Below are 20,053 nucleotides of genomic sequence, written 5' to 3' on the forward strand. Positions count from 1 at the left end.
GATTTATCTTTCTATGCATACTTTTGATTTGCCACATTATCTAACACAGAATATTATCATCATAAACAGTCGCTGCCTTTTTTTCAAGAGTTTCTTGAAAATTTGATTTAAGACTCAAGTTACAGGCAAACATCAATTCATCTTAGACTAATGAGCTGACGTTATGAAAGTAAGATCACAGGCAGAACTATTTCTGAAATGCATCTGTGTTACTAATAATTCTTCAGTAAAATGAATGAACTGAGCGGCCGTTAAACAACACGCTTGTTTTTAAGCAAACGCTCATTTCAATCAAGATCTTTCATTCCAAGCGAATCCGGCAGTATTTTGCATATTTGCTTTGATTTTGAAGTCCTCCCAGAACACTAATTATAGCATATTTGTTCTTCTGTCAGATGAAAATGATTCGTTTCAAGAGACTGAACAAGGATTTAGGCTGCCCGTGCTGACAGCCATTAATGTTGTGTGAAGTAAACAATCGATAAATGTGTTCATGCGCCAGGACCGATCGCCGAACGCTCCAACAACGAACCTCAAGGCGTCTGTCACATGGGCGTCAGGTGACAGGGCTGTTTTCCCAGCTAGGCTCTGCTTTCCTAGAGACGGAGACGTTTCTCAGCCACGTCAGGCACAAAGCACTGCATCCGACACATATCTGTGGCTGACAAACTAGCCAATCATGAAGCCTTCAGTTATGACATCATTAAACAACCGGCATGCAAGCGTGAAACATATTGAAACATCAATCCAGTGATCAAAACCTGGACTCTGAGCACATACACTGATGCTCGCTTAGAAGTGCTGCATGAAACTAATAACCACATTTTTGCATTGCATATGCAAAATAAATAGATGTTTAGCATCTCACAAATGCATTTCTTTCATCTGTTTTAAAGATGTTCAGTTAAAGGGTTAATTCACCCAAAAATGAAATTGATGTCATTAACTCCTCATCCTAATGTCGTTCCACACCTGTAAGACCTCCGTTCATCTTCACACACAGTTTAAGATATTTTATATTTAGTCCGAGAGCGTATGCAAGTGTATGCACACTGTACTGTCCATGTCCAGAAAGGGAATAAAAACATCATCAAAGTAGTCCATATGAGACATCAGTGGGTTAATTAGTCTCTTGAAGCATCCAAAATACATTTTAGTCCAAAAATATCAAAAACTACGACTTTTTTAATTAATCATGACTCAATAAGCTGATTCATGACCATTTGAATCTTTATTTGAGGTTTGAAAACAAACATGGAAGAGAAGACAATGCTGAATAAAGTCGTAGTTTTTGTTTTTATTCCCTTTCTGGACATGGACAGTATAGTGTGCATACACTTGCATACGCTCTCCGACTAAATATAAAATATCTTAAACTGTGTGTGAAGATGAACAGAGGTCTTACGGGTGTGGAACGACATTAGGGTGAGGAGTTAATGACAGACATTAATTTTTGGGTGAATTAACCCTTTAAGTTACATATCTGAATCTTGAGAATGAATAGCCGTTTATAATAATTTGAGTATTCATTAAAAAGAGGCATTAAATGTTACTTTACCTGTGAATAATGCTGTTAGGCGCTCTTCTTCAGACAGACCAAATGAAGATCTTTATCAGTATATATTAAAAGGATCGTTCACCCAAAATTGAAAATCATTCCATAATTTATTCACCCTCAAGCCATCCTCGGTGTATATGAGTTTCTACTTTCAGCCAAACACAATTAGGGTTATATTAAAAAAAAAATATTCCAAGCTTTATAATGGCAGTGAATTGTAGGTACCTTATTTTGAAGCCCCAAAAAGTACATCCAGCCATCATAAAAGTGCTCCATACGTCTCTAGAGGGTTAATAAAGGCCTGATATGAAAAATATCCACATTTATAACTTTATAAACTATAAATCATTGGCTTCCGGTAATGGTCGTAAGTCGAATTCTGGCTGAAGAAGGATGACCTCTGACCTGGAAGGCTTGAGAGCGAGTAAATTTAGAGCCCTAAATATGGACTTTTATATAGTGCCTTTAAAAGTTAAATTCTCAAGACACTTTACACAAAAACAAAAACAAAGAAATATGTTGTGTGTTTAATTTTTTCTGGCAATCAAATAAAGGCATAAAACATTAATTTAATTGATCTTTTATTCATACTGTATGATATTAAACAAACTGTTTTATGAAACAAAGTGCTGCACAACAGAGCGTTGCTGTTCCAATTAAAACATGGAAGAAACATTTATTTTTCCTTAATTATAGTTAATTAAGTTAATAATAATAATTATTATTATGTTATTATTGTGACATAGCTAAATTCTACTGTACGACAAATATATTTCTGTCATAATTTCTTCAGGTTAAACCAAACTTTTCTTCAATTTGACTTAAGTATGACCTGATGTTGATTTATTCATCCAAGATTGGAAAAATTCTTTGACTGGATTCCATCAGTGTTTTCACGGGGCCTATAAATTATAGGATGATTTTCATCTTTGGGTGAACTAACCCTTTAATCATCAGTCCACTTCTAGTTACTAGGTGTTTTTTACTGAACCAAGTAAGTTTGTGAGATGTTTTAATGAGTTTTATCTTCTAACAGGTGATTAACTCGAATGTAAATGGCTTATTAAAACAAGTAGAAAGCAAAAAAAAAGGCTGTCAAAGCAATTATCCGCTTATTTCTAGCTTCTAGGTCTCTGTGGGATTTTGTTAACTAGTTTCTTCATCTATCCTAAGTGAACAATAGCAAGCAGCACAAATGACTAATCACTAGTGAACTAAATATGCTGACCTCAGAGTCTTAACATCAATGCAGCATCGATGGATCTTCCTGAGCTTGCGGATGCATGGTCCCATGGCACATAAAGCTGGGAAAACTGCCACTCAGGTCGGCTAAACGATATTCACAAAGCGGCCCTCCAATTGGGAGTCCAACAGTAACTTAAAGGTTACAGGCTAATTAGACGAGGCTTCTGATTTCAAAGCCTCTCGGCTCATTAAAGCATATTGGCCTCCAAACACCAGCTGTGGCCTCCCGGTCTATCTCTCCTGTTCTCCGGCGGTGGAGGCCTTCACCGAGGGAACCACGCAATCGGATCGGATCCGCCACATTGGAACATTTTGGAGCTACAGCGTGGCCTGTTTTTCTGCTTATGTCTCATTACGGCGAGGGATACAGTGGGAAATCAAGGGTGATTGCAGATTTGATTGAATGGGATATGTAGAACGGGAAATCTGTGTGGTAGGAAATGACTGTAATGTTCTGAGGTTGCGCTAGCATTACAAAAGATGATGGATTTAATCTGCCATCGGATAGAATCCATAACGAGAGCCTTCAGGAATATTTTGCCATCCTGAATATGGTCTTGGCCATCTTGGATTGATTTGTTAAATGCCAATTACAAATAGAAGTAAATCAAAAGTCAATTCCGCTTTACATTTCACAAGTGGTTGCGATTGGCTCATCTGCTGGTTTTCTCCAAATACATTTTTTCTCCAGTTTAAATTTTCAAAGAAATATGTTTTGCATTATAGGCAAACCTTTGACCACAAAATGCACATTTGTCCAGAAAAGCCTAATAACTGTCTTGTTTGTTGGAATCCAACTACGTAATCATCTGTTCTTGGAAAAAACTCCTTGTATTGTTTAATGGAAGAAAGCAAGGCTTGAAACTGCGATAACAAGTGGGGCTGAGTATTGACACAAATTTCACGATTCGATTCATAAGCTTGCAATTGACCCTTCGCTAAGCCCCGCCCCCCGTAGTTACTGTTGCTACGCCTGTCAAGCTTTCGCGCCTGGCACGTCTATTACAGTATGTATGCGCCGGTGTCAGACATTTCCGAGGAGATAATTAGTCATTTCTGGCGAACGGGAAATATCTGAGAGAGTAAGAAAAAAGGGACTGCAGTATGTATTTGCGGGATATATCCGCGACATATTATGCAACCGATTACAGAATAATTTCAATAAAATTGAAGCTAAAGCCTATGGTCTCAGCGCAATCAGCAGCTGCCTCATATGTATGTTCATGCACAACAGGGTAAGTAAAATGAGAAAATAATCGAATAATTATAAATCAAACAACTTATCAATAAATCTTGTGGAATAAACACAAGACATTAGCCTGAAAACTTTGCAATGCTTCTCCGGCTTAACGTTATATTTAGCGCGCCGGGCTACTGCTCATATGTCGCGTGTCTATAATCTACTCCTTGGACCTGGCACTAGCCTGAGATTCTGACCTGAGCCATTCATCAAAAACCACACATTTACTGAAACCTTATAACAGAAACCCACTCTCAAACATGATGGGTTTTATTAATATTATAAACACAGCCACTGCAACAATCCTTATGATGAAGGTCTAAATTTGCACACATTTTGTCTAAACAAAACTACAATACAAAACTAATAAATAAAGCTAAGACAGTTCTTTTTATAGTCTATATACTGCATCATATGTTGTAAGTTGCATCAGTTGCATCAGTCAAAAACCTCATGTATTTTCAGTTTGTTGAAGCAAACGTAGGTGTTTTTTGTTAATCCTGACGACATTTAACGTTGTGAATGGGGTCTCACACACACCGCTTGATTCAAGGCTGGTATTTCTTACCTTCAGTATTACGTTTTGGGGAAGGAAAAAAAATACACCATCTGTCCAAACTTTTAGGATAGGCATCAGATTCGCACAATCCATACACACAGATTTGCATTGGCATGTTTCCCTCGCTCGAAAGCTTGACAGACCTTCCGTGCCTAGTTACGGTTGCTAAGCCACGATTGGCCTGTGGTGGTATTCGGGCGTGGCTTAGCGAAGGGTCAATTAGATTAGATTTCGATTCGATTATTTTGGATGTATATCAGGACAGCTACGCTGTACCTTGACTCAGTTGAGTTAAAGATTCAATGACTCATTCATAAAAAACTAACTCATTCTTGAACAAATCAGCCGTTTGATCGACTCAATGACTCACTCATTAAAGGGTTAGTTCACCCAAAAAGAAAAATAGTTATTTACATGTAGTATTTAGTATTTATGTTATTTTTTTACCTCATATCCCGACGAGTCTTGATGAGAACTCGTCGGGATATGAGGTAAAAAAAAAAAAAAATACTGTTGTGTTTCTCACAGAAACCGATCGGTTCGTGTCTTAAGACATCAATGTGTCGTCAGGAGCAGCAGGGTTTTTGTGCACGTTCTCTAAGCATGTTTTTTTGTTTGTTTGTTTTGCTTTCATAGACTTGTTACCTATTCACCCCATTATATGACCTACACAGCAACGGTTGAGTTAAAAATCTTCATTTGTGTTCTACTGAAGAAGCAAACACACCTACATGTTGGATGCACTGGGGGTCAGCAGATAAACATCACATTTTCATTTTTGGGTGAACTATCCCTTTAAGATGGTCACCTGCCGCCACCTACTGGTGGTTTAGTTTCATGTTTAAACGTTTCACTCTTTACAACATTTCTTATTTGCTTATTCAAAATATATTTGAAAACAACATAAATCACATTTGCTGCATTTGTAATTTTTCAGTAAATTTTCATGTAATTTTTTTATTTGATTGCTAACAGCCCTACAGTGTCTTATTATTCTAATTTAATTTATTGATCAAATTTAAGAACTTAAAATGAAAGATGAAGCACTAATAAGATTAGGGGGAAATGCTCTTTATTAAGGGGAAAAAAAAGAATAAATATCACTAATATGCAGATTGAAATATGACTAAACAGATGATGAGAATATTGCTTCAGAATAAACTACAAAAATACAAGCAACTTTTTATTTTTTAATGTATAATATAATATAATATAATATAATATAATATAATATAATATAATATAATATAATATAATATAATTAGGGCCGGGACTTTAACGCGTTAATTAAGATTAATTAATTACGGGACTTTTACGCGTTAATTAAGATTAATTACGCAAAAAATAAATAATTGTAACCACACGTATTTTTGCACCGCGGAACGTTTTTCAATGAATGAGTTTCGACGGAGCGATTATACTGGAACACCAACTCGCGTTCATGAATGGTTCACGAGACGAGTCACGACAACAACACATGAACGAAGAAGCTGATGAGACCGCTTTGCTTGGCCCCGTGGATGGGAAATATTTTTAAAAAACGAAAGGATGGAAGCGTCGACAAGAGCAAGGTTGTGTGCAAGCTTTACAACAAGGAATTTGCGTATCACCGCAGCACATCGAGCCTCAAATATCACAAGTATGCTTTTGCTAAACTTAATGGCAAACATTGCGCTGGTCTGCTGGACTGAAATAAATAAACAATATTTAGTTGATTAAGCTTATGTATTCAGTCATTATTCAATGGTATACTAAAAATCCATGTGAAAAATGATGTTATTTCTCACTGTTCTCAGGCCAAATATTTATATGCAATTAAAATGCGATTAATTTCGATTAATTAATTACAAAGCCTCTAATTAATTAGATTAATTTTTTTAATCGAGTCCCGGCCCTAAATATAATATAATATAATTAATATAATATAATATAATATAATATAATATAATATAATATAATATAATATAATATAATATAATATAATTAATATAATAAAACAAAACATAATATAATTAATAAAATAAAACATAAAATGATATAATATAATATATAAACATTTTTGTTATGGTGATTCTAAATGTTTGCTGACACTCCTAACTTTTTGAAGTGCTACCAAGTTAATTTCGAGCCCTGGGAAGGGATGTTTTTCCCAGGAAAACCTTGATGTTGACTCTTAACAGACTTGGAAGGTTCCAGGTTCAATACAAGTAGCAACAGCGTTTATTGCATAATGTTTATCATCATCACAGAAAATAACTTAAAGGATCCTAAATTGTAAATCTCATCTACTGTCTGAATTCTCATGTAAAATTACGTCTGACTAATAAAAAAAACAAAAAAAAACAAGTGCATGCAGCAAGCAAACAAAGTAGCATGTTATTAGAAACCGTCCCGTAACCACTTGAAAGAATGTTGACACAGTAGCCAAGAGCCGCTCCGAGGTCTGTTTCTAATATCCTAATATTCCATAACAGATCCCCGGCTCCATGCGGATAGGTATGCGAAAGAAATACATTTGGGAAGCAAGTGGAACACACGCGCAGGTGCACTGCAGCATTAACCAGCCGCAGCTGACAGTAAGAGCAACACGCGGAGCTAACCAGCTGCAGCTGACATCAACAAACGGATCCTGCGGTAGCCCCGGAGAAGCTCAGACTATTTTTTCGTTCAGGAGTCACGAGTCCGAGCAGATTCTGCATTGATGTGGCAGCCGCCTCCACCCCCACGGCTGGGGAAAAGTGAAGTCACATGGATCAAATGCAGGCCGACGTGTCATGGAGGCCCCGGTCAGGAATGAGAGGGCTGCAGAACTCATCAAAGTCACTCCCTAGCAGCGGCCTGACGTTAAGCTCAAGTCAGCATTTCATTGTTTTGTGAATGACCTGGGGGATTGACACCCTGCCGAGCGAACACATTCCCCCGCATGTTTGCTCTGGTGAGGGCGCGGCTCGCTCTGGTGGATTGCACTGACAAACAAAATGTGCAGCAAGCCCGTCTCAGTCGAGTTGAGAGTGACTGAAATCAATCTTAAAATGGAGCCAAAAGCTGAAATGCAGTGAATCGAGGCAGTTAACGACACTACAAATCACAAAGAAAAAACACCCTTTTAGGAAAAAGAAAAAAATATTATAGTATTATTAGAATTGATTTACTATTATTAAAAATAAAGTTTAAACAGCATTAAATATGAAAACATAAATTATTCAAAATGTATATAATACTCATATTTATTATAAACAACATTCATATTTTATATTTATTTTAAAAATCTGTATAATAAAACAAGCACAACTTAATTCAATAAAAAAGTAACTGTGTCAAACATATAAAATATACACAATTAAAAGCTTCACAACTAAATATTTTTTTTGGAATACACAATAAAGTGTATTAAAGGTACAGGAAAATTGGTATAAATGGCATGTGTTTATTACAAAAATTAATGTATAAAATCAAAAGCTACAAAACAATTGAAAGAAACGCAGCTAACTACACTGAATTAAGACGTTTTTACTATTATTTGTTACAATAATAATTATAAGATAATTTACTTTTATTATAATTTATTTTAATGTATTTATTTATTTACTTACGGAAATACAAAATGAATAATCATTTCTTATATATATTGTATTTTATATTATATTATATTATAATAAAACAATGAATTTAATATAACATAATTTAAATAATAATAACTATAATGCAATTTAATATTTTATATATATATATATATATATATATATATATATATATATATATATATATATATATATATATATATATATATATATATATATATATATATATATATATTGTATTAGCAATATGCTTATGGATATGTTATTATATGAATTGTAGTAGTAAATAGTTTTTTTTTTTTTTTTTGCAAAACAAAAATATCACACCAGGATAGAACGTGTTGTAATTTGTCATTTATCTCTTTTTATTTAAAACAGATTTTTATGAGAGTGCTGCAAAATATGGTAAAGCAACAGGAGATAAACTATAAATGTAGAAATCTTTCACCAAAATCAATCTGGTGTTTATTGATCATGCAGCAGACACGCCACCAATGCAGCATAAAACAGACACAACTGTTGACACTTGTTCACTGGGTTAGAAGACACGTCGACATGTCATCTGTTATTAGGACTGAAGGCTGCAACCGGTGTAAGCGACTTGTCAAGCACACACACATACACACATAATTCGAGAACGAGAAACAACAACAACAACAACGGGCTATTCAGTGTCAGGCACACCATCACATGACTCTGGCATTTGTATATTATCTAGGAAGACGGGAACGTCTCTCTTTTCCATCCCCCACATTTCAGCGCCGCTTCCTGTCTCTCTGTCAATAGTGTCAACCAGCTGCGGTTCAACCGGCTTCTGAGTAACTGGGTTAGAGAGGACAAATGCATGATAGTTGGGTACAGTTTTGAGAAACCAATCGTCATTTGCTAAGATAACTCATAATGTTAAGCATCCACATACACACAACTCGATATTTCTTTTATCTGCCGCAAAAATATAACCCATTATGTTACTTCTACAAGATCCTTTCATGTCAAACATCTGTCTGAAATGAGACAATTAAACAAAGTGGTCAATTAACTTTTCTTGCTTTTCTTTCACCTGTTGCTCTAAAAACATAAATCAAATACCTTACTTTTACAACATTATTTCAGTTCACAATCAGACACGCTATTTCACATTTCTTGCGATAATTTTCCACTTTTACTAACATACACTTGGAAACACCGATATAACTCGAGCAGCGATGTTACTGAACAATTTTGAACAGTCAGGTTACCAAAACAACCGGAGCAACTTTACATGTTAATTTCCCAATTTGTTCACAACATTCAATTATTAGAGCAATCCAATGCAGGACTTTTTTTTTTTTTACTTGCTATGCTGTATCATTTTAATTGTTATCGTTATCGGTGCGATTTAATTAAAGCCGATAGTGTTATTTCCTTCAGCTGAGACACTTCAGGTGTGCACTGTTCCCCATGATGGTTATGAATCGCTTGAAATATGATTGAAATCACTTGAATAAATAAAAAATACAGTTCAGTGCAACATTTCAGCACTTTTAATGGGGAGACTCTCAAAAATTAGATAAAAATGTTGATTTACATTTATCAGACAATATATCGGATATTGGCTTTCAAATGTAAAGAATTATCGGTTATCATATTGGCCAAAAATTTTATATCGGGCATCCCAATAAAAAAGGGTTCTCAAAATGATATAAGAACGTTGATTTATCGGCCAATATATCAGCGTTCAGCTTTCAAATATAAAGAATTATCGGTATCTGCCAACATTGTCATATTGGTGCATTACTATAAAAAAAGATCTCCCAAAAAATTATGTAAAATAAATAATAATATATAAAAATATATAATTCATTTATATAAAATTTAAAAAAAATGATAAAAAAAATTGGATTTAGATTTATCGGCTAATATATCGGTTATCAGCTTTCAAATATAATGAATGATCGGTTACGGGTATCTTCATATGAGTGCATCCCTATAAAAAATTATTTCAAAGTTATATAAAAAATAATAAAAATCAAAAATAATATATAAAAATGTGGATTTAGATTTATCGGCCAATATATCGGTTATCGGCTTTATCGGGCAATTACTATCAGATTTTTTTTTATTATCGGTATCTGTCAAAATTTTCATATCAGGGCATCCCTATAAAAAAGGATCTCAAAATTATATACAATCAAAAATTATATTTGAATTTGGATTTATCTGCCATTATATCAGTTATCGGTATTGGCCAAATTGTTCATATCTCTAGAAAAAGTAGTACGCGTTATTTCGTTAGAAACATTGTTTAATTTCAAAGATCAATACTCGAAACGAATCACTCACTACATTGCATTTGATGCATTAATTTTAATTTCTCAATTTTTCCGTTACTAGCGTAATGCAAGAGGAAGAAAAGAACACTGTAACTTGTTACTGAAAAAGTTTATCCCAACACTGACTCGCTGGCCTTCTTCAAATGCCACGGCCTTGAATATGAAGTCATGCTGCGGTCAAGCAGGAAACTCGCTGTGCTGTATTGTCTATAAAAATGGAAAGCGTGTACAGTAACATCAGCCTCTCGGCTGGATCTCTTTGTTCTGGTCGGGACAGGACGTTCAGCACAATGCAGCACACACCTGCATTTTAAAAGGACAAACAGCAGACTCTCACGGCTGCCGTGCCTCATATGCTGAGGTCGGCAGGACGGCGTCACAATGAAACAGTGAGCGTTACAAATGAGCCCACTGACCAGATTCATTATCTGTTAATGCAGAGCACATGGCTGATTGGAAAACAACTCGGGCTTTTGTGCATCTTCACAAGGTCAACGCAGTCAGAGGAACTCACGAGTCTCCGCAGCACCTCCGGCTGCTCGAGTCCCGTCGCGAGCGAGAGAATCTGATGACCGTCGGCTCCCAGGGGCCAAAGACTCGAGCTCAATGGGCCCCTGTGTTCCAGATTCAATTAATACAGCAATACGCAATCTCAGTTCAAATGCCTGGGCCAAACAAGAAACAACAAATGAAGGGATTTGAGGTCAGTTTGTATTATCCAGTATATCTATAAGTTTTCAATTAACAGTGATGGGCGATTTATCACAGATTTATATTAAATGCATATTGCAATATATGCATTTGTTCTAAAATGGTTTAAAACTGTTAAAAAAAATCAAGTAATGTTTTCCACACTATTTTTCATTAAATCATCAGAAGAAAGAAAGATTAATTAGAATTTGTTGAATTATTTTGATTTATATCCACCAATATATGATTTTTAACAAAACATTTTAATGCATAAAAACCATGTGGACTTCCGATATTTGAGGGATTTGATTCACAAAAAAATTAATAGTTTGATTCAATTATGTGTGCTACTGATATCTACAATTAAAATAAATATAAACAAATATATTTTGAGAAACTTAGTGACCAAGAAAAATGTTAAAGTAATTTATTAGTAATCCAGTAAAAATATCCCCTAAAAATACTAAAAATATTCAATATATTACACATCCCTAGTAATAATGAAAAATTCACAAATATAAATTGTGTGTGTGTGTGTGTGTGTGTGTGTGTGTGTGTGTGTGTGTGTGTGTGTGTGTGTGTGTGTGTGTGTGTGTGTGTGTGTGTGTGTGTGTGTGTGTGTGCACACATATATAATTAATATGTAAGAACAGCAAATGTAAAATATATAATTTTTTTTTCATATTAATATTTTCTTTATTAATTTGATATAAATATGTTCACTTTTGTTTTTAAGAATATATGTCTGGGTTTACTTGCTTAGAGAAGACCAAGAAAAAGATTTAGCATTTTAGGGTGCAGGTTTGGTTTAGTTTAGTTTTAAAACTGTGTCACATGAAGCACCACAGTGCAACCCCCCAGAAACCCTATGATGTACAGAAACGACAGACTCACAAATGGATCCTAACTGGAGGCAGTTGTTAACGCATTAGGGTAGCCGTCATCTCTGACAGACCTGAACTGCTGTAATAGACCGCAAATCGATGGCAAATTACAGTAATTCACCAGATCTTTGACTCAAGTATACCTCACCTCTAAACAACAGACACGAGGTGGCTCGGAAAAAAAAAGTGTTATGCAGCACTACAGGCTGATGTTGCCAAAATAAATCAAACTTTTGCCGAACTCAAAGCCTGCGCAACGACCACGGGTTAAAATGATTGCAGAGGCTTCTGCTTATTTAAACTCACACAGAAAAACAATACAAGTCGGAGCACTTCAGTAAATCCTTACATATGAGCGTCAGGCCTGTGACAAAACAAATGCGCAATGCAGCAATGCATCTTTCAAACCGTCCAGCTTTAAGCAAACAATATTATTGATATCAGCTGCATGCCTCGTAACACTATCCTCTGACACTGACCTACATAGTGACCTTGCCTAATTTGCGAGATAAACGGCAGAGTGTGTGTAAGCTGTGGATGATTGTTTTTGAAGGGCGGGACTGCAGCGCACATGAAGGTAAGTATCATCTTAAGTCTATTATTCCTGTGAGAGATAGGAGCTGCTCCAGTTTTACTGCGCATTTGTCAATGTCACTGCGCAGTGTTTCCGCTGCATTAAAACACTGTATTGCTCGGCTCATGGCCATCTGTGTGGCGAAAACACTACGTGACCCAGATTAAACAAAAACACCACTTTGTGGTCACTAGAATACGATGAAAGACAAATGACAAAAACACAAAAAAATTATGACAATGTTAACCCTATTAAACCAGGCGTCGTCATCGACATATCTAACCAAGCTGTGTTAACGTTACCATATCATATTAATTCATATTGCTCCTGACTAGGGTTGCAAAATGATCGAGAATTATCGGGGATTTGCTCCTTAATTAAATAAAGTTAGCCAACCATGGACCACCCCTGCATGCACTGAGCATTCCTCCATAACATCCACATTCAAATGATGGTTTTCTGTTTTAATAAACTTTAAAATATAATTTATTCCTGTGATCAAAGCTGTATCTATCATTACGCCATTCTCCATCCTTCAGAAATCATTCTTATATGATGATTTATTATCAATGTTGGAAACCGTTGTGCTGAAACCTCTGCAATAACCTTTGATGCTTCTTCAGGATTCTTTAATGAATAAAATGTAAAAAAAAAAGAATAGCATTTATTTAAATTAAAATATAATTATTTTGTAACAATAAACACTACCGTTTAAAAGTTTGGGGTCAGTAATTGTTTTTCTTTCTTTTTTTTTGAAAGAAATTGAAACTTTTATTCAGCAAGAATGTGTTACACTGATAAAAAGTAGTAGATATAAAAACTTCTATTTTTGTTAAAAGCTGTTCTTTTTTAACTTTTTATTTATCAATAAATCCTGAAAATAGGTTCATAAAAAACATTAAATTATAATATTAATATCAAATCAGCATATTAGAAAGATTTCTGAAGGATCATGTGACATTGAAATAAATCACACATGCATAACAATTACTGCAATAAAAATATACTTATTTTTCATGTGTGTTATTTAATTAGAATAGACTGGAAAATCTTTCAGTATGCAAAAAAAATCCCCCAAATTGCAAATAAATGCCCATAAATTCCCTGTTAAGTTTCCAAATTGGGATGTTAAAATTTCGCATGGAAATTTTCAGCCCTTTTGCACGCCTACTCATCAATATATGGCTTATCACGAGAGATAAATGAAATAAACACAGCTTTAAGTTTTTCAGGTGGCTATAACAGAAGTATTCAAGAAAGAAATTCTACAGAAATTAAAGTAATCCACTGTAAAATAACACTGAATAGTTTTCATTGTAAAATTTCAATACAGATTAATAACTTTGAAATGTAAAAGTTATTCAGAGCAGTGAGGGATTTTCAGTCTTCTTTGATTAACAGCAGGTTTATTAGGCTGATGTCACTTTAAGAGTTAATGCATGGATCCAATATACTTTTACCAAACATATGTTTTCTATTTATATTCCAAAATGGACTCTATTTACCTGAATACTCAGCAAGATAGGCATTTTGACATAACTTTGTATGTATTTGACCACTTCATCGCAATAAGCCACGAAAATGAAGTCAATTTGGTACTCTTAAGCAGTTTGAGAGCCTTTATGAGAGCATATAGATCAGTGGTGCGTGCGCTTTTGATGCGAGCATGAAACCTGCAAGAATTGGTAAAATTATGCGCAACACAGCACTATTCAACCACAGTGAACAGGTCAAGTGTGTGAGTGGAGGTGGGGGTGTGTTACTTCGGCGACAGACAGATGAAAGAGCGAGAACATACAGCTGGTATCGGTGTATCAATACTGCGGAAAAGGAGTATTGGAACCGGATATTTCAGTAGCGATTCATATCGAGTTTCATCACAATGCCTTGTTCGCTTTTTGAAGGTCTAAAATGAAGAGAATTTTGTTTTGTACTGCAGTACCCAAAGCTGAATGTCTAATCTCTTGTAATGCATCAGTCATGGGCAAAACACCCTCTGGCTCCACCTCCTACGGTAGCCACGCCCCCAAACGCTCGCTATAGTTTTTTTTTTTAATATATATACATAGCGCTTTTCTAGGCACTCAAAGTGCTTTACATAAAACGGGGAATCTCCTCAACCACCACCAATGTGAAGCATTCACCTAGATGATGCCATGGCAGCCATATTGCGCCAGAACACTCACCACACACCAGCTGATTGGTGGAGAGGAGACAGTAATTAAACCAATCATTATATGGGGATTATTAGGAGGCCATGATGGAAAGGGGCCAATGGGCAAATTTGGCCAAGACCCCTACTCTTTCATGAAGGACATCCTGGGATTTAACGACCACAGAGAGTCGGGAACCCCGGGTTTAACGTCTCATCCGAAAGAGGGTTGAGCTGGAAAGTGATTGACAAAGTGATTGGTGCGGGAAAGCTCAATGGTCTCACTTTTGGGAGAGATAATCCCATGCATGGCATGCTAATAGTCAATGAACAATACACTGAGTTAAGAGAATGTATTTATTAATTATTGCTCACTGCATTTGTTTTGCACATGGTCACGGGTCTAAAAACAGCATTCACCGAAACCCACCGCCAGGCCGTATAAATGACGGACGTGGCATGGTAACGTTAGATGGAAAGATATAAAAGTGGCTGGATGAGAGAGCAGCGCTGCCCTTTCGGTCTCTATAGGTCAGCTTTATTTGAAGTGTGCAGTATGCAGTGTGGCAGAGCTGACACATGCACTCTAATTTCAGAGTGCTGCACTAAGACAAGCTATTTGCCAGCAACACAAAAAGTCTCCTCAAAAATTTTGTTGACGTTCGCTTGGTCAATTACCGTGTGCAGCCAATTCCCGTGCTTCATTTACATAATAATACTTGCCTAAAAACTGATCAACAATCAAAAATGGTGTTTATGCACACAAATCAAAGTAAAATTACGTTCCAGCATTAAAATCCATCGATATACACACCTGTGACCGCACAGTGCATGCGATAGCTAGCTAAAACTGTGATGTATATGAGATGTATAAGTCTAGAGATATATGCGCAAGAATGGAAATAACCATTTTCTAGAATATTAAGTCTCCATGTTTATGTCAGAAGTGAAATGCTTATAAATGCACACCTTGGACCGAAATTCTATAGTAATGTGCTTTGTTGAAAATGTGCATTATTATTATTAATGAATGTAATTATTTATTTAACATTGGTATAATTTATCATATTACTCTGGTGCTGTTTAATAAAACCAAGAAAAAGACCATGCAACAGGGAAATTACATATAAAACAAACTGTTCCAGCTCTAAAATTTGTCGATATACATAAATAAATGAAATAACTAGCAACATAAATGTATAGTTACATGTACCGTATTTTCTGGATAATAAAGCGCCTTGTTTTGTACTCATCTCTGATTGGTCAATGATGTAAAATGCAGGTTTATGCACATGTGACCACAATAATATATAGCAGGGGTCCCCAGACTCGGTCCTGGAGGGCCGCTGTCCTGGAGACTTTCGCTCCAACCCCAATCAAACACACCTGAAACAGCTAATCAAGGTCTTACTAGGTCCTAAAAAGGAATTGATTACCTGGTTCAGATGCGTTTGATTGGGGTTGGAGCTAAACTCTTGCGGGCAGCGGCCCTCCAGGACCGAGTTTGGGGACCCTGGTATATAGTAATGCACCAAGTTGCTTTATTGGAATTGTGTATCATTATTATTGTTGTTAATTATTGAAATCATTCATATTGTTTCAACATATTGCTGCTGGCGCAAGTAAAAAGCCATGAGATGGTGATTTTACCATAGTTAAAAGGCATTTTCGCCAAAGGTTATGCCTAAAACCATGCCTTAGTCTTGCTAAATGGTCTTTGACACAATACTCATAAGGGAATATTTCCACACAAAAAAGTCAGAGCTCATTAAACATCCTCCAGGCATTGCTGAAAGAAAGCTGCAAACGAAGAGATGCATTGTGTAAGTGGAAAGTCTTACCTTCAGCGAGTCGAAGCAGGCGATCACCCGTCCGTTCTCCACCTGGCAGCTTTTGGGCGGGTGCGCGAATTTGCACTCCTCGTCGCTGCGTGAGCAAGTCCCCCTCTGAAACTGCCGGCACACCTCGAGAGTCAGCCATTTCGTGTCTCGTATCGACGCAATGTTTAAAGCCATGGCAAAAGTTGTATGGAGAACCTGCAGGCTCTATGGCGTCAGTAGATTGTGGATTTGGGTTTGTACAGTCTATTGTGTGTTGTTGTAGTTTTGAGGTTTGTCTCAGTTTGTTGGCGAGGCCCTTTAAATAGAGATGTCACATTCAGACCCCCGTTGGCTGTCGCATGGGAGATGGCCGCTATCAGTGAAGCTGTCAATCTCTGCAAAGTCACTCATCAGTCATTTAGTCCCAGGTGCACAACACTGCAGCGACAAGAAGAACATGCTCCAGGTCTCTGAATGGTCTTGAGGCCAACGGCTGGGAAAAACTCTACCTAAAGGCGATTGCTCTCCTTGGTAAGAGATCTAAAAATGGTCTGTGAATGGAAAGAGTGTGTTGGTTCCTTGTGCTTTGGCAAGTCTGAGGAATTGAGATCTTCTCGGAGGCCAAGCCAGTGTAGGGTGGGGTCGGCGAGCAGCTTCAAGTAGGAACGTCGTCAGTGAAGGCACTTTCTTCTGTCCAGGATCTGAAAAAGAAGGCCAAGATTTGATTTGGGTAAGAAACCAGGCGACTAGAAGATTCCCACATGGATATGACCACTTATAAGTTGAACAAAATTGAATTTTCTTCAATTAACTATTAATTTACACATTTCATTTGTTTATGTAGCAACTAGGATGGATGAATAGCATATTAAAAAAAACAGTTAACAACAATATCCACAAGAAGGAATAACAGACGGATATTATTCTGGAAATTGAAGCATTGGTGTTATCTAATAGGCCATCCTAGGATTATATTTACATTTAATCATTTAATCGAGGGTTTTATCCAAAGAGACTAACCAATGAGAAACATCACAAGCATGAACTTAAGCTAGAAGCAAACCAGTGTAATATGAAATGTCGCATCAAAGCCCGTCTGGAAAAACAGCTACATCGATTAAACACAGTGCCACAGTCGGTCAAATGCAGAGGTGTAGCAGCACTAAAGGAAAAACACCTCCCCGTCCTGAACCATTTAAGACTGCCTAACCTGTTGAGTAATGCCAGAGACTTTAGCCAATAGAAAACATTCCTGGCAGCCGTTCAACTGCCAGAAAAGGACCGAAACAGATGCATATTCCAGACGTGTTCCCGTCCGCGACGAGTGCCACAACACCACGATCAGCTCATGTTAAACTCAGAGTAAGAAGGGATAGATAGACAGACAGCTAGACAGATGGAAAGATGTGGAGAGAGAGAGAGAGAGAGAGAGAGAGAGAGAGAGAGAGAGAGAGAGAGAGAGAGAGAGAGAGAGAGAGAGAGAGAGATGAACAAACAGAAAGACAGAATGAAAGACAGACAGATAGAACAAAAGACAGACAGACAGGCAGGCAGACAGAACGACAGACAGCTAGAACGAAGGACAGACAGACAGTCAGATAGAACGAAAGACAGACAGACAGAACGACACAGATAGAACGAAGGACAGACAGACAGTCAGATAGAACGAAAGACAGACAGACAGAACGACACAGATAGAACGAAGGACAGACATACAGACAGACAGAACGAATGACAGACAGACAGACCGAATGACAGACAGACAAACCGAATGACAGACAGACAGACAGACCGAATGACAGACAGGGATAAAACGACAGACAGACAGAACGAATGACAGAGAGAAAGAACGAATGACAGACAGACAGACAGACAGACAGACAGACCGAATGACAGACAGAACGACAGACCGAATGACAGACAGAGATAAAAAAACAGACAGATAGAATGACAGACTGGGAATTATAAACATTTCTTCCTTGCGTTTACTTATAATTAAGTCTATTATACCCATTCACATCCTTTACTGTGGTAAAGTAGAAAAACACTGTAGGATGGATACCTTTACTTCAAATTTTATTTAACAGTTTGTGCTTGTTATTTTGAATTTTTTTTATTTGAATAGCGCATTTCACACGCCGCGATTTTACTTTCGTTTTCTCTGGCATAATCAAACATAGCCTAAATGTTTTGACCCTATGGGAGATAAAATTCGCTCTTCAGAACTTTTACAACAAGTGTTGCTTTGTGACATCAGGAGAAAACATGAGGACGAAAATATTCGAAAAGGTATCTATCCAGCTCGTGTCCCACATTCATCTCAAAGCGCAGAGCGACATATGACCCATATTTCCGGGGAAATAGGCTATAAAAAAAATATTTTTTTAACTAATATAACGTTCTTATATTCTTTAGGTTACCATTATTTACTGATAATTGTTTGAATGTTTTACAGGCTGTAGTGGATTGTTTTACTGACAGAAAATAAACACGAATGCATGAAATGCATGTTTGAGCATTTATTATTTCAAAACGTAGGCTATAGTATATTATATATATATATATATACATACATGACATAGACTACAGTATTTATAAATAGCACATATGCACTAGTTATACTCTTAATTCAATTTACAGAGCAATCCCTTCAAAGTTTTTAATTTAGCCACAGAAGAGGATCAGTGTTTGTCGCAACAAGCAGACTCGCAACGGGGGGCGTGGCATCATAATGGACGATAATATTGTCTATCGGCACAACCCTAGCCGATATAACATGCTGCTTCTCTCCACTAACACAGAGCGGGCTGATACTAAGAAGAATGAGGAGGAAAAGGCTAGCAATATGCAATTAATATAGCAAGTTTGATTTATAAACAACTATAAACACCATAATGTCGTCAGCACATCACCACGTGTCACCTCATCGTTGTTAGTCATAAGTTCTATGATTGCATTGTATTTTAAACTATAAATATAAGCTATAACAACACAAAGGCAGCTGTGACTGTTGCGGGAGACTCATGGATGCTGACTATGAAGCGCAGAATCATCATCCACATGCAGAATTAGGTAACCCAAATTACATTTAGTTTTACATTTACATTCATGCATTTGGCAGACGCTTTTACCCAAAGCATCTTGCATTGTATTTCAGTTTCATTAAGTTATTGTAAGTTATCCGTGCCCTGGGAAACAAACCCATTATATCAGTATTCTAGCAGCTTGCTCTGCTGTTTGAGCTTCAGGAAGGCAAGGTAAAGAATGGACCTTTAAAAGTCTAACGTTATTTCATGCTTTCTGACTTCTCTACACTGTTAAAGAGTTGATTGTCATAATAAACATGGACAACATTTCAAATCACGAGTTGCACATATTACTGAGTATTTCTGTGCCAAATACACTCCTTCAGGATTCAAATAAGTTTTTTTTTTCCCG

The 20,053-nt window shown here is 36.5% G+C and overlaps 1 protein-coding gene across 19 annotated transcripts in view; it reads right to left on the bottom strand.

Annotated features, from left to right (window-relative positions):
- mbnl2 (muscleblind-like splicing regulator 2) overlaps positions 1-20,053 on the bottom strand; it is a 103,569-nt gene that overhangs the window by 55,791 nt on the left and 27,725 nt on the right. For all 19 annotated transcript variants that reach the window (XM_067442250.1, XM_067442246.1, XM_067442244.1 and 16 more), the window contains exon 2: positions 16,637-17,316. In XM_067442250.1, the coding sequence (XP_067298351.1) occupies positions 16,637-16,810 (174 nt within the window). In that variant the 5' untranslated portion in view covers positions 16,811-17,316. The remainder of the gene's footprint in view (positions 1-16,636; positions 17,317-20,053) is intronic.

The sequence above is a fragment of the Pseudorasbora parva genome, chromosome 4 (genome assembly GCF_024679245.1).
Source record: "Pseudorasbora parva isolate DD20220531a chromosome 4, ASM2467924v1, whole genome shotgun sequence".
Taxonomy (NCBI): domain Eukaryota; kingdom Metazoa; phylum Chordata; class Actinopteri; order Cypriniformes; family Gobionidae; genus Pseudorasbora; species Pseudorasbora parva.